This window comes from Phalacrocorax carbo, chromosome 8, assembly GCF_963921805.1.
Source record: "Phalacrocorax carbo chromosome 8, bPhaCar2.1, whole genome shotgun sequence".
Lineage (NCBI taxonomy): Eukaryota > Metazoa > Chordata > Aves > Suliformes > Phalacrocoracidae > Phalacrocorax > Phalacrocorax carbo.
The window spans coordinates 367,057-382,864 of NC_087520.1; the positions used below are offsets into that span (position 1 = coordinate 367,057).

Here is a 15,808-nt window from a genome sequence, read left to right on the forward strand (position 1 = left end):
TATGACATATCTTATCCTGATGTGAACAATCATGTCTCTGAACTGACTGCAAAGGCAGCTTCTGAGGGCAAGCCCAGGTGGGAAACCTGTGTTACCAGATGAATCCTGCCCCTATTAATCTGTCCTTGTTGGCCTCACTACCTCAGAGGCTGAAGACTGTTTAGCTTAAGATCATGCTAGCCTTTCAGTGTGAGCTTGAGGGAAGCAGTATGCAGTGTATTCAGATCCTGCTCAGGCTTGCAGTAGCAGAGGCAAGTCTGGGGTCTGACTGGCTGTGAGCGTGGCTGCCCGACTGAGGTGGATCTGGGTTCTTTTGGCTGAACCTGGTAGGGTTCAGCTCTCAGCAGCCATCCCGGAGCCACCTCTTCATCTGCCAAGAATTCTGATTGACTACCTGCATGCTGACAGGACACGTCTGTGTCTTGTGTTAAGGAATTGCTCACTCAGAGTGTGGTTAACTCGGCTTTCCTGGGAAAGGGTTGCCTGGCTTAAAAAGAAATTTGAAATGGAGCAATTGTTCCCAAGTCCTTAGTGGCAGGACACAGGCTGCAAGAGGGACCAAAAAGAGTGTTCAAAGCCAGCTGCATTCCCCTGCTTTTTTCACCTTCAGCCTGAAATTAGGTTTTAGGGTGTAATCAATAGGGAAGTAAGTGATACGAGAGGGATTGGACTGTCCTTTGTATTCTTTCCTTCTGAGATCTAGGTGTAACCTGTGGAGGCTTTGTGTCTCCTTACGGAGACTAATATACTTCATAGTCAAGGTGCTAGACATTGTTAACTGTTTTCCTGCTCTGCACAAAATTGTGCAGGGGCAATTTAGCAGAGAATAAAAGAGTGAAAGCTACTGATGAAAATGGTTAACATCCCTGAAGCAGAGGCACAGGGCTTTAATGCTTTGATATCTCCACCTACCCGAGGGTACAGAACCAAGTGATTCCATAGGGTAGAGGCTGTGGTGGTAAAGTGCTCGTTTTTTCCTTCAGAGGTGTTTCTATCCCTAGGTGTCTCTTGTAAAGTTAGAGGAAGGTATTTCTCCACTTCTATAATGTGCAAAGCCTGTTTTTGTAAATAAGCTGTTAATTGGCTTGGAGAAAACAAAGCAACCAATGACTAGAGGAGAAAGGGAGAAAAATGCAGTAGCCATAGATTATCATGGGGAGCAACGTTCAGAGCAGATTCCTTTGCCACATCGGATAAAGGATAATGGTGTTATCTGGGAGCACATGTAGGCGTAGTTTTCCTCTGTACTTTTGCTAGCATATTACCAAATGGAAGTATTAACAGGAAGGTAACCTAGAATGCCATGGAAAAGAAAGAACTAGAGCAAATAGCAAGGAAAGGAAAAAAAGAATTTAGAAAGGAAAGCATGGAAGCCAAAAGAAAAGCAACAGCAATGGGTGAAATTTGTAGGAAGGAAGGAAACCAGAAGATTGAAGAGACTAGGTAGGAGAAGCTTCTAGTGGGATTGCTTATGCAGTTGTACTTGTCTTTTTACATTCAGTCTTAAAGATCACAAAGTGCTTTCCTCAAGGCATTTGTTTTTTTATGGCTCGTACTGCCATGGGAAGCAGCATGCCATTATCTGCACACTCAATGCATGTCATGCTATGAGGCTGATATTTGCTTCAGACCTCTGAGAGTGTGAATATAAATAAACTTCTTCTACCTGCTTATATAATGCAGCTAAGCCTGAACTGATCTTCACAAAAAACAAACCAGAAAACCAAAAAAGCCCCCAACAAATGTTGAGTTACAAATGTGCCTTTTCATACACTAGCAGTTCTAAGTGTAGCCATGATCTCTTGCTGATAAATACAGCCTATAGCAATCTGTTACTACTTGTCCTAAAAAGTGTCGCAAATTCTTCAGTGAATTCATTTAGATTTTCATTCAAGATGCATCTCAAAAGCAATGTGTGTAGCTGTTACTTCAGAATTTACTGGATGGATTTTCTGGGGAGAGGGGCAAAATAGAATCTTTCCTTGTGAGCTCCAGACTGAATTTATTGTGCTTTAGTAATTGGTTTAATCCTGCCATCTTGGATGGAAATCTACACATAAGATTTAAAACATAATTTTTTTTTTTAAGCCCTGTTTTGCTTAACCAGAGGCTCTTGTGTCTCCAGAGGCTCTAACAATAACTCCTACAGATTACAGGGACACGTGCTGGTAGAGGGCAAAGCTGATAGGAGACACTCCAGCTGCTATTGTACTTGCCAGTCATTCATCATCAATAATTCTGCCGGTCTTTTTGCTTACAGACATCTGACAGACGCTTCTTGCAATCTCTAAATAGTTGCATTGCCAAATAGACTTACCCAGTTTTGAAATAGTTATTAGGGTGATATTATTCCCACAATCTGGGAATGCTGTGGTGTTTTTAAGTTCCTTGAGTTGATATGTCTAATGGCATCAGCACTGTGCCTTGTGTACTTCCTAGAGATGTCTGTATACCAAAGGCTGTGTCCCAGTGAAATCAAGGGAATGTATTTATCTAGTGAACTAAACTGTTTCTTCTCAGACTTAAGATCTAGGGTTTAATTGTGTGTACTGCTGAGAATCAGTATATCTTGTTGGCTCCCTTCCTTTCTTTGGAACTGAGAATGCTCAGTGTAGTAAGGACATGGCAGCCAGTGCGATTAGCCTCCTGACTTGCCTAGATTTCCACAGACTGCTCTTCAGTAATATAATTAGCACCCTGTGGGGAGTACATGGTATTGCAAGATATCAGACTGCACTGCAGTCTGCAAGGGTCTGTGAGCAAGCATTGGTAAAGCAGATACTTAGAAATACTTTGGCATAAAATTCAAGCTTTATGCATTAAAAGCAGTATGATGGAGAACTGACAAACTCACTGGGCCCTTCTCTCTGAAAAAATGGTAGGCCACCTTGAGAGGTGAAAAGATACAACTTTGGACATCTGAATATCACAATGCTCTTTCAGTGAGAAAGAATTCCACAGATAGAAGGTAATTGTTGCCTAAAATATTAATTTCCTCACAGTAAATGGAAGTTCCATTGAAAAAGCAGTTTCAGGGGATATATTTTTTTGACTAACCTCACTCTACCTATTTAGAGCTGCTCTACATAAAATAGAGCAGTAACATATCTTTACAATTACATATCTCCCCATGTCTCAATGGGATACTCATTCAAATCAATAGACTAAATTTGTAAGGTTGATCTGGTGTGTTATTCCTTGTGTTAGAACAGAATAGTTCAGTTGGAAGGGACCTACAGTGATTGTCTGGTCCAACACCTGACCACTGCAGGGCTGACCAAAAGGTAAAGCCTGTTATTAAAGCCATTGTCCAAATGCCCCTTAAACAGTGACAGGCGTGGGGCACTGACCACCTCTCTAGGAAGCCTGTTCCAGTGTTTGACCACCCTCTCAAGAAATAAGTCCTTCCTAATGTCCAGTCTAAACTTCCCCTGACACAGCTTTCTTTGTTCTCTTGCTGTGGATTTGGGTACCATTGTGTTGATGTAAGACAGGTGAATTCCTGGGAGCAGTTATTTCAACAGTATTCAAAGAGAAGGAGGAAACGCTTGTGCCCCTGTGACTCATCTGTTTTCCTTTTTGCATTAAAATCAGTGTCAGTCCTTGGTTTAGTTATAATTGGTCTAACCAACCCCTGTTTTGCTGTTATTTGGGAAGGAGAGAAGGTTTGTCTATCTACAGAGAGATGTGAAAACTTAGCAATGGAAGCATTGTTTTTGTGTACTGTGCACCTGTCCCAAGATTTTGCAACAGTAAAACTTATTCCACACATCACTTATACTGGGAGGTGTAAGAAAATGGCTGAAAATCTCCACTGGTTGTAGAGCAATACCCTAAATAACTGAGTATATCTCTTGTTGGATCTAAGGGTAATATTCCCATGCAGGAAGTAATTTTTTTTTCTCTAATTTATATGGTATAACTGGCATCTCTCCATGACTTCAGGGGAATTATTCTGTAGCTACACCAGTGCAAATCATATTGGCATTATCAGAGACATTTTGAGACAGCTGCCAAATGCTTTTATTAAAGCAAAAATTGGGAAAAAAGCTTAAAGCTCTGGTATTGGGCACTGAAAACCACATTCAGACTGCAGAGCAAATGTGCCCCATAGCTTGCTTTGAAGTCTGGTTCTCTGGCCTGATGTCCAGATCAAGAGATGCTATAGGAATATGCTGTGGTCCTCTTACAAACTATACAGGTTTCCTTTCAATGGAAGCTAAGGTGGGGAAGTGATAATGTGACCTGTGGCTGCTACACTTCTGTGCAGTCATTCCTGTTACTAGATAATTCCCAAATAGAACTGCAGCCAGTCCCATGAGCTGGGATTTCTTGAAATTAATTGCCATTAATACCTGAAGTGCTTTGTTCAGCTCTGGTAACCCAGCTCAAACTTTCCTCCGTTAGGTAAACTGATACGGGGTGGTGGATGTGCTGTAACTGAAGGACTTGCCATCTTCCAAGGTGTGCATGAGCTTCAGAGGCGTTTAGGGCCTCCCTGCTGTTGCATCAAGGCTCAGGGAGATGTTTACATCTAGTTTCAATTGAGGAAACTATTGGAAGATTGAGGACAGTACTACTTGTGGGTTTATTCCTGTTTCCAAGCTCCATTTAATTTTGGCAAATTGAAAGATTTTCTTTGTTTCTGAGAGACAGTTCAGAAAAGGCAGATGGCAGTCTGCAGTGATTTCAGCAGGAATAAGATTGTGGCCCTTTAGGATGCACTGTTTGCACTGACTGCCGAAGAGCAGTTGCACGTTCATCAATCATTCTGCCATCCTTGACATCTGCTTCATCCTTATGCTGTACAGACTTTCTCTTCATTCACCAGGATCATTGCACGCAACACTGAACTCCCGGTGACATTATTCCCAGCTCTATCACATTCATTCTTTACAAGCCAGGTAGACAGAGTGCGTACCCATGCTTGTAATTTGATTTTTATATGGTTCTGGTGCTTCCTAGTTCTCAGTACTTTGCAGGCTTTAGTTATTAAAGGATGCCTTTTGCTTTCCAGAGCAAATCTTCATGTTTTGACCAATCATCAGTTGTATTAAAGTGCAAACTGCATGCAAAATAACAGAACTCCTGAAGTTGTTATTTATATATTGTTAGCACCGTGTCTGAGAGCTGGACCTGACTAGAAGAGCCTGGAGGATAATATTAAACCTGACAATGCTAGTGGAAGCAATGAACGATGTAGGCTTGCAGTAAGGAAGAAAGGGGACTCATAAGCCAAAAAAAAAAAATCAACATTCAGTTTCTAAACCATTTTGTTGCTGGTGTTTTGTCACAGGAGAATGAGAATAATTTCATTCTTTATATCCCACTTTTCCTTTTACAGGAGTAGAAAATGTTCTGCTTTGTCTGTTTGTCCTTTCCTGCTTTCCTTGAAGTCTTGTCTACTTAGCTCATGATCCACAGCTCAGCAGCTCTGATTGTTGTCGGTCCTGGGGTGCCACACTCGGTGGTTTCATGGATTGCCTGGAAGAGTCCAAAAGGTTTGGAAAAGAAGAGGGGAATGGAGTGGGCACTGGAATCTGGGGAGAGCAGAGAGCAATGAGAACAAAGGCAAAGACTATCTAAACCCTCATATTTGGCCATAAGATGCTTGAATTACAAATAAGAAGGATACTTGTTACATTTATGCAGTAAAAAGTCTAATTCAGAACATGGTGCACTGAACACATAGATTTACAGAGTGCTCTCAGCTTCGTGCTTGTGCATTTGTCCCCCAGCTTCTGATTTTAAGAACTTGACCGACATTCACAACTTCAGGATATTCTTCCACTGGGGAGAAGTCACAGGGAATTCTGTTGCTGTTCAACTGTCCCTACATTTTTAAAATAGCAAAAATAGCCACTTTCTTTCCTAAATACCCTTACCCATACTTCCTGTAATGAATCTTCATTCTCTATCATTGAGGCTTCCAGCTGTGTGTGTGGGGCATAAAGCTGATAAACAGCTGTGCCCCTTCAGTGTGTGCACAGAGAAAGGCAGGAAGGCTGTTAGTTAAGCCAGGAAACTCCGGTGGTAGTAAGGTAATCCTAGAGGTACAGTGTGGTCCTGTTTGCCCACGGTGTGCATAACGCTGGTGGTGCAGGCTTTGTAAGTGACAGCATCCAAGGGCTCAAATGAGAGCAGGGCTATACCCTTCCTGCGAGGGCACCTCAGCCCGTGCTGAGCAGAGCCCTGTAGGACACTGATCTTCAAAAAGGTCTTGTGAGAGGTGAAAGCTGGAGAAGTGAGGAAATTTACCAGAGAATTGCGAAGTACTTTTTAGAAAGAAAATACAGATAAGGAAGCAAAAATGGAGATGAAGTACATGACAACATTCTGAGTTTTACAATATGTTTTGGGCAGTGTTGCAGGCTACAGTGCCCACATTCATTGCTGACAGAGCAATGCTCTGCAAATAGTGGTTTTTTCCAATTAGCTGGAGGGTAACATCTTCTGGGGCTTGTTCTGGAAGAGGAGGCGAAAATGAAGCAGCCTGCTCTTTCTGCTCAAAGGAATATATGCATATATATGTGTGTGTGTGTGTTTAGCTTCATATACATGTTGTATCTGCTGTAACATCAGCTCTATTAATGTATTCTAGGCCTAATATCATCCGCTGGCATCCTGGGAGGTAGTTATTTTCAATAATCGAAGAAGAACAGCACTAAAAGATGGAAGTGACCAATTAGGCCCCTCACTTTTTCCTCTGTGGTACCGTGCTTTTCCTAGGCTTGCAAACACTTCTGTTTCTGTTAAAGCATTTTCCTCTGTCAGGAATGATTCCTGGAGCCCATCTTGCCAGTAACAGAAATTTTGCCTCAGTTCCTTTTTCTTTTTTGGGTTGGATAATCTTCCCCTAATACACCCCTATGTGATTACCTTTCTAAATTTCTTTCAGGGGAAAGTAGAAAAGCCTGGCAACAGTAGAGCTGTGGCTGACTACTGACTGATTCCACGTCTGGAAAGAGGCAGCAGAAGTAATCACAAGAATTCCCCAGTAAATAGCATCCAAGTCACATTTGGGCTATATGGCCATGGTGCATTCGTAGAAGTTTCTATTATCTCAGCACTACAGCGTATCACCCATGCCTCTAGAATGGCTTTGTATACAAATGCTAAACCTGTGTTTTACATCTGCAGAGAAAAAAATACAAATGCCTGTTTGATTAGCTGTTAGGGAGTAAATTACCCTTTGGTAGAAGCCTGAGAATGTGTTTTTCCGCAGCTCATTGTGGGTTTTCCCTTTACTGTGCTCTTTTCCTAACTCAGGTGTGCATGCTCTGTTGCCATCTGACTGAGCTTTTTTGCTGCTGTTCCAGTCTGCGCTGTCCATATGCAGTGGCTGTTTGGGAAGCGCTGCAGTGTTCCGTCTGCAAGGTGATGATATCTGAATTATCTGTCTTTATTCTTTCAAGCCTAAACGTCCAAGGTATCTCATTCCTGAATGAAAATATGAATCTTTTATGAACTGCCACTAGGCTCTGGGACGATGACCTGACGGTGGCTCATTGCACGACGTGCCGTGGTGTCTGTGACTGTACGGCTGCCCTTGGTGCTGTGTGTCAGCTGCAGTGGTATTGAAGGGTGCCAGTTGTGAGGACAGCCTCAGCCAGCGAGGGCTGCTACGTGTGCTCAAAACCTCTCGTGCCTTCTGCTGAAGAGGTCTCTGGGCCAGAGGAGTCTCTGAAAGTGCTTTCTGCTTTCAGGGTGGTTAAGGATCTTAAACTTTACAGCAAAGAAGCATTTCCCCTATGCAGGAGATAATCTGCTGTGATTTTTTTTTTTAATCTGTTGTCCTTACTGCTTTGCTTATATGTTATTTTCTTTCTCAAAAGCCATGCTTTGCATGATTAATCTGGTGAAAGTGTCATCCCTTGCTCAAACCCAACAAGTCTTCATGTATTAGTATTCATTTGGCATTGACAGCCAAAGATTTCTGCTTTCTTGACCACTTCTGTCCCATCTGGCCTGATTTTTTTCCAAGCCAGCACTAAATCAGGTCTGTATGGGCTGTGTCATGTGATACATGACAAGAACAATCCATTTCTATTAACTGCTTTCCAAAGCCCATTTTCTTTCTCTTTCATCTGTACTTAGAGGAGGCTCAGCTCTGATGTTGTACTGTTGCAGCCCTCATGAAAAATTCTTCATGTAACTAGCATGATTAGACCCTTTGTTACCAGTATTGAATATGAGGCACTGTGGGAGATATGGATCAGATCCTGCTCTCGTTTGTAGCTGTACATATACAACGCAATGCCAGGATTTCAGAGGTATTGTAACTGGGCACAGCATAAGAAGCCCTGGGTGATACAGGGCAGTGTTTTCAGGATAGCAGGATCAGTATGGCAAGAAGTGAATATGCTTTCTTCAGTTTACAATGACATTCTTTGCTGAGGATTCTGCTATTGTCTCAAAGGATGTGTGGCATTTCTGCAGGTTTTTTGGATGTGGTAAGGATGTCAGCGTGACTGTGTGAACATGAACGTGGCACCACCTGAATTCCTGTTCAGCACTGAGATAGATGGACATGGGCATTTCTAGAGAGCTTATCAAATCCATGTTTATTTTGCAGGTAGACAGAATGCCCCTTTATCTGAGGCTGTCAGTCAGTGCCAATAACCAAGACAAATGCTAAAATAAAAAATAAAAATTAAGTTTATGGGACAGAGAGACACTTGTGTTCTTAGTGGTATAGAAAAACCCCTTGGCTTCCTGATCTGCTGATGTACTTGCGCGTAAGTTTACTGTATCACTTTGACTTAGGATAGAATTATCCCCCAAAAATTCAGTTGATAGAAACCATTGGTGGATTTTTCTTTTTTTTCAAAGGAGGCAGTTTCTAGTCTGATACAGGCTTTTGCATGTTGTTGGTTCTCTGCTTGTGCAGAGACCCAGAATGCTGGTGAGGACTTCAGCACTTCCCCTCTCTTCCTGTGGCAGGTTGTAGGTGTGTTGTGGAAAGCCTTTGAGTTTGGCACAGGATCTTAGGGGGGATCAAGGGTTAGGAAGGGTAGGAGAAAGATACTGTTGGCAGATCCTTGAGACCAAAGTGCCTGCTTTGTGGTTACCTGCGACTGCAAGGCTTGGATGAAATGACCTGTCCGTTCTAGCCCTGTACTCTCAACAGCACTAATCCTTACGGTAAGCAAATCCTTATTTTCATTGTATCATACCCCTCTCTGAGAACAGAAAAAGCACATATATGGAATTTCCACTAGTACACCAGACTTGCAAACAGAAGCCTGATTGTGCTGCTCTCCTTTGCAGGTGTTCAGACAAAGATTGCAGTTATTGGAGAAGTGAGCTGTCTCTTGTGTTCTGTAACCACGTGAGCTGTCATGCTGCAGTGTCCACTGACAAATAATAGTATGTCTTATTTCTCGCAGGGCTTCCAAAGCAGCTGAGTCCAAGACCTTAAGGAATGTCATGCAGTAGGTGCTGAACTAACTGGCACTGAAAGGAACAGAAAAAGATGGCAGTCCGTATTTGAAATAAACACGTGGACTCTCGCTGATAAGAAACCATGTCAAAAAAAGGACGTAGTAAGGGCGAAAAGCCTGAGGCACTGATTGTTGCCCTACAGGCTGCCAATGAGGAACTCAGGACCAAGCTAACAGACATTCAAATCGAGCTGCATCAGGAGAAATCTAAGGTGAGTGAGGGTTTGGTTTAAATAAGTGTCTGTGCTGAAGGAAACACATGGAAAAAGTAGTATCACAGAAATCAACACATGCAATGCAACTCCTTCCTAGAAACAGTGGTCTGATTCTTTCCCCACATACAATGTTTTCTTACTGTGGATGTCCTGTTGCTTCCATGGAAAAGACTGTTTTACCAAGGTACAAGTTTAAGAAGCCTCTTGCCCTGAAATGGAGCAGTATGTCTTTTGTAACATCTTTGGCGATATTCCAGTTAGTGCATTTCATCCTATCCACTCAGTGTTTAGAAACTTTGTAGTGTTGCTGTTTTTTGAATGGCTGGTATTTCGGGAAGACATGCCTTTATTTCAAAGTTGAAGAATTCCTTAAATGTATAGCATGAGAGTCCATGTGAACCCTTGTAATCCATTTGCAGTGCAGCCAAACTGTATGGTGTACTCTAGGATATGTATACGTTGTTTAAAGCTTGTTCAGGTAGTAATGGTCTGCTAGAGTTAGTCTCAGATATGTAAAGTTAGTCTAAAACCAGCTGAGTATTATGCACGCAGGGTATAGCTACGGCACTATACTATAGACATAACTGTGAAGGTCTGAGGTGCCTCCAGTATACTCTAGAAGCCTTTGTTACAACCTCAGGGTTGTGCACTGCGGCTTCAACTCTTGCCTACATCTTCTGCTGAGTTTTTCACTCTTTTCCTGCCTTGTCTATGCTAAGGCAGCCCTTGCAGAACGTATATTTCTTTACAGTGCTACAGCTTTTGTAACCTGTAAAAAGGTAATGGGCTGGGTGTTATCTGAGTATAAAATACTGGCTGTTGTTTTACACCTATTCTGCACATACACTGCCCGCATTCTTTTAAACTCCTTGCAAGCAGCTGGAATTTTCCCACAGGTGATGCTGAAGTGGCTTTGCAAAGAAGTGTACTTTTTGCTCTCCACAGTGTTGCTCCCTCTTCATTTAGAGATGCTTCTAGTGTCAAGCACAATACAGAATCACAGAATGGTAGGGATTGGAAGGGTCCCTCTGGAGATCATCTCATCCAACCCCCCTGCTTGAGCAAGTACACCCAGAGCGGGGTGCACAGGACCACATCCAGGTGGGTTTTGAATATTTCCAGAGAAGGAGACTCCACAACATCTCTAAGCAGCCCCTTCCAGTACTCTGCCACCCTCAAAGTAAAGATGTTTTTCCTCATATTCAGGTGGAACTCCCTGTGTTCCAACTTGTGCCCATTGGCCCTTGTCCTGTCGTTGGGCACCACTGAAGAGAGTCTAGTCTCATAATTCTGACGCCTGCCCTTCTCTCCTCCAGGCTGAACAAACCCAGATCTCTCAGCCTTTCCTCATAAGAGAGGTGCTCCAGTCCCCTGATGATCTTGGTAGCTTTCTGCTGGACTCTCTCCAGTAGTTCCCTGCCTGTCTTGAACTGGGGAGCCCAGAACTGGACGCTGTACTCCAGATATGGCCTCACTAGGGCAGAGTAGAGGGGGAGGATGACCTGCTGGTCACATTCCTTTTAATGCAGCCCAGGATGGCCTTCTTGGCCACCAGGGCATGTTGCTGGCTCAGGGTCAGCTTGCTGTCCACCAGCGCTTCCAGGTTCTTCTCAGCAGAGCTGCTTTCCAGCAGGTCACCCTCAGCCTGTACTGGTGCGGGGGGTTGTTCCTCCCCAGGTACAGAGCCTTGCACTTGCGCTTGCTGAATTTCATGAGGTTCCTCTTGGCCCAGCTCTGCAGCCTGTCCAGGTCTCGCTGGATGGCAGCACAGCCTTCTGGTGTATCAGCCACTCCTCCCAGCTTGGGATCGTCAGCGAACTTGCTGAAGTGACACTCTATCCCTTCATCCAGATCATTGATGAATATATTGAACAGGGCTGGACCCAGTACAGACCCCTGGGGAACAACACTAGTTACAGCCTCCAACCAGGTTCCACCCCGTTGAGCACGACCCTCTGAGCTCTACCATTCGGCCAGTTCTCAATCCACCTCACTGTCCTCTCATCTAACCCACACTTCCTTAGCTTGTGTTTTATAGTCAGAGTACAGCTTTTGTGCAATAAACCCGTATGTGGCAAGTGCTAAAGTTCCCTGAACATGAGTGAGACTAGGGCAGTCTTCAAGTTTGGCAGTGTGTTCTTTTAAGCAGCGAATACAACGAATGTCTGTTTAATAGCTCCTGGTGAATTCTTATGAAGTGGACTGGAGACAGTGCTAATGCAGTCAGGCATCCCCCACCTGCAGTCTGGTGGCAGCCACATTTCCAAAGGATGATGCCTAGCAATATATTGTTTTTCCAAACGGAATATAATTAAGTCCATCAACCTGTCTCTTTGATTCATTCACAGATAAGCACATATCCTGGGCAAATAAGCCCAGAATGACTTGCCTCTAGCTTCCAAACCTGAATAACCACAAATCCTTCAGCCTCTAAGAGGTATTTTTCATAAATTCTTTCTTTTAGGGACAGATGTTCATACCGATATGTCAAGGTTAATCATACTGGTAATCTCAGACAACTATTAGCCAGTGCAAGGGAGGTTGGTTTGTATAATTTAGGAGAAGGTAAATGAAAGCAAGAATAGCCAGTTCTGTGTTATCAGATGTTCTGAGAATCTCTGGGGGCATTCTCCCTTCACCTACCAGTGAGATTTATAGCCGTTAATTTGCAACCTTTTAAAATAAACAAGATTTGCAACCTACAACAAAGTGGACATAATCACTCTTTCAAACTCATTCTGCATCCTTTTCTATCATAGATGGTCAATGACAGTCTTGGAAAACAAAAATGTTTTTGATTCTTTTGTTTTCCCTGTAAGCTTTGGCATTCATGTGTTGCACAGAGGCAAGGCTTTTAGTTTTTGTCTTAAGGAGCCACAGGCTGGCTGCCAGAAAACTGATGGGCCAGGGCACTTCTGTAATGATTTTCACTATATTCTGAGTCTTGCTGCTTTTGTCATCGCTGCAGCTATGGAATTCCAATATGGAAGTTGCCAGTGCAGATTTTTGTTACTAGAGTCACTTCAAGGGTGGCCCAAAATAATGAGAGTTACAAGAGTAGGAATGTCTTGAAAACTAAACTAAAAAAAGCTTATCTGAAATGTATTTAAATGTGCTTGACTAACACTGGAAAGGAGGTGAGCAGAACGTGAGTGAAATAATGAAATTGCTCGCATGCTTTAGTACCTCTTGGGATGCCCATCCATAGGTGCTCTCGTCCGTACCTGTGACGAAATGGGACTGAGTGCTCAGGGTATTAAAGGAAGTGGCATCATGGAGTAGTGGGGGGCTAAAAACTGCAGTCTCAGGAAGTAGATCATGCTTCTGAATTGTTCCGTGGTTTGGACTGAGAGTAGCAGACATCATTGCAAATTTTATTTTCATCTGGAATTCAGATTTTAGCTCTTTCCTCCTCCAGGTTCAGATTGGACGTCTTGGTACAACCACATCTGTAAAATCAGGTTAGAAATAGGATGCCAAACTGGGCAGTCACCCACAACATCAGGGGCTTTAAGAAAGTGTTCATACTACAAAGGGGTCAAACAAATAGGATCTTTGGACTTTTCCTGTCTCTGCTAGCAGTAAGTTCACTCTACCAGTGAATCCAAAGAGGGCAGAAACCTCTGGGCCATTGTGGTCTTTTATTGAACAAGTCTCTCTTCCATTACTTCAAATGTAATGATCTCTTTCCCACAAGGCTCTCATTCACTTTCCCTTTCATCCCATCAGAATGGTACATCTACAAGTCAGCCTAACATCTGATGGCATTTCAGTTTAATAAACTAGTTAGCCTGGAAACTGACAGCCATAAAACCAGGCATCCCAGAGATAAGCTGGGATTCTACTCAAGCCCTGGCTGGAGCCATTGTGGATACCCAAACTACTTGGAAAGTTTAGATGTATCTATGTCATGCCAGAATGGATCACTTACAATAACCGCACCTTGTTTTGCAGTACATTCAACTACCTTTTTAATAAACAGGGAGAGATGTGTTACAAGAAAGAAAGAGGGCATTAGGCTAGTTTTTAGTCACAAGTGTTCAAAAATCAAGGATGAACCTAGAATGAAAAGGAGTGAAGGCAAACAAAAAACCTGTCCTAAGGACTTGAGGGCTCGGGGGGCTAAGGTTATGTGTGGCTTTCTTTTCAGAAGTGATCTATGTAGTAAAAGCATTCTAACTTTTCACATTAATCATACAGATGTGATTAAGAGAGACTGCTTTTTGGTCACTGGCTGCAAAATCTTCTTGTATGTGACGTATTATTTTGCATAGTTACTGCATCAAAAACCTCTGAAGTCCTCCAGAGAAGACAGTGGCAGTTGCAAGGACAGACCACCTTTAAAAAATGTGTATTGAATACTTTGCTTTGAAAAGTTTTTGTGCATCCTAGAGCCCTGTAGAGGGAGTTCTAGGAGAATCTTTCAGATTTGTTTACCATGGAGCCTTCTGAAGAAAATGTCTCTTATTTTTAGTCTGTTACTTGTCAGAATGACTTTGGCAATTGAAACCAAAGTAAAAGTATGCTTTCAAACTCCTCTAATGGCTTATTTTGGGAAAGGTATGTCTGAAATAAGATGGGGATAGCATGGGAGGGGAAAAAAAAAGTCAATCAGCTCTGCATATAGCCAATAGCACTTCCTAACTTCACTAAATCCTCTCCAAGAAATCAATTAGAATCATAGAATCATTAAGGTGGGAAAAGACCTCTAAGATCAACCCAACACCACCATGCCTCCTAAGCCATTAGGCCTGCAGGCTAGACCATCAATCTCTCTTGGAGGGATTTCAGATGACCTACTACTATATTGACTCTTTTTTTCCTGTTTTTTCTTTCTGAAAGTTTTGCTCTCTCTTCCTTGTTCTTTTTGGCCTTTATTTAGAAAGGAATAATCAAGGAAGGTCTTAAAATCTTTGAAACCCCATTCTTTTCACTGTAAATAACAAACTGACCGAGTTTGCTTTTAACTGACACCATTCCTTGTCTGTTGCTTTCCTTCAGTGTAGGTTTGCACAGGTTTCTGTTGTGGAATTGCTCAGGGGTGTGAAGTTCCACCTAGAGATATATTAGTATAAGTGTACTGAGGAATGGTGGGTTGCTCTAACTTTGATTCCAAAGCTATGGACGAAGAACTTTGAAAACTGTTGTTAATGAAGCGTAACAGAGGACATACTTTAAGTAAAGCTAGCTGTTCCGTTAGCGTAATGACCAGTGAGGCGTGCTTTTCTGTAGATATGTGCCTACGAAGGGAATACAAATGCCTGTTAAAGCTCTATGTATGGGTAAGAACATCTGTAAAAGATTAAATGTTTCCTGGACTTTCAGACTTGCACCTTACCTCAGTTGGGATCATACAGAGGCAAGCACTTCTCTTGGCTTGAGTAAAGACAGAGTAAAATCTATGTGAATGCCCCAGGAGCTGGCCCAGATTTTGTTGTAGGAGAGTGGAGGATCATCTAGGGTCTGCAGCAGGGTCTTCCTCAATTTGACATGGCTGTGTGTCTGGGTGGGCTTGTTTTGATAACATTATGTTGGTAGCAGGTGACTTTCATTTTATCTCAATGTAGGTTGCTAAACTTGAAAGAGAGAAGACTCAAGAAACTAAGCGTATCCGTGAGGTGGAGCAGCGCAAGCAGACCGTGCAGATCACGGAGCTAAAAGCCAAACTCCATGAGGAGAAAATGAAGGAGCTGCAGGCCGTGAGGGAGAACCTCATCAAACAGCATGAGCAGGAGATGACGCGGATGGTCAAAGTCCGAGACAGCGAAATCCAGCGCCTCAAGTCAGCGCTGTGTGCGCTGCGGGATGGGAGCAGTGATAAAGTAAGGACAGCACTGACTATTGAGGCTCGTGAAGAGGCCAGAAAACAGTTTGACTCTGAGCGCCTTAAGCTTCTGCAGGAAATTACTGAACTGAAGTCTGCCAAAAAGCAGGTGGATGAGGCCCTTAACAACATGATTCAAGCTGATAAGATCAAGGCAGGGGATCTTCGGAGTGAGCATCAGTCCCACCAGGAAGCCATTTCCAAGATCAAATGGGAGAGTGAAAGGGATATCCGTCGCCTGGTCAGTAACCAAAAGAGTTCATGTGTTGTCTTACAGCGTAGTGAGCTTGTCTGTTGTGCCTCCCAGCTTTTTGTGAATAACAGAA

At 43.0% G+C, this 15,808-nt stretch overlaps 1 protein-coding gene across 6 annotated transcripts in view; it reads left to right on the forward strand.

Annotated features, from left to right (window-relative positions):
• The window catches only part of JAKMIP2 (janus kinase and microtubule interacting protein 2), a 71,671-nt gene that overhangs the window by 21,088 nt on the left and 34,775 nt on the right, over positions 1 to 15,808 (forward strand). For all 6 annotated transcript variants that reach the window (XM_064458197.1, XM_064458198.1, XM_064458199.1 and 3 more), the window contains exons 2-3: positions 9,390 to 9,655; positions 15,226 to 15,723. In XM_064458197.1, the coding sequence (XP_064314267.1) occupies positions 9,527 to 9,655; positions 15,226 to 15,723 (627 nt within the window). In that variant the 5' untranslated portion in view covers positions 9,390 to 9,526. The remainder of the gene's footprint in view (positions 1 to 9,389; positions 9,656 to 15,225; positions 15,724 to 15,808) is intronic.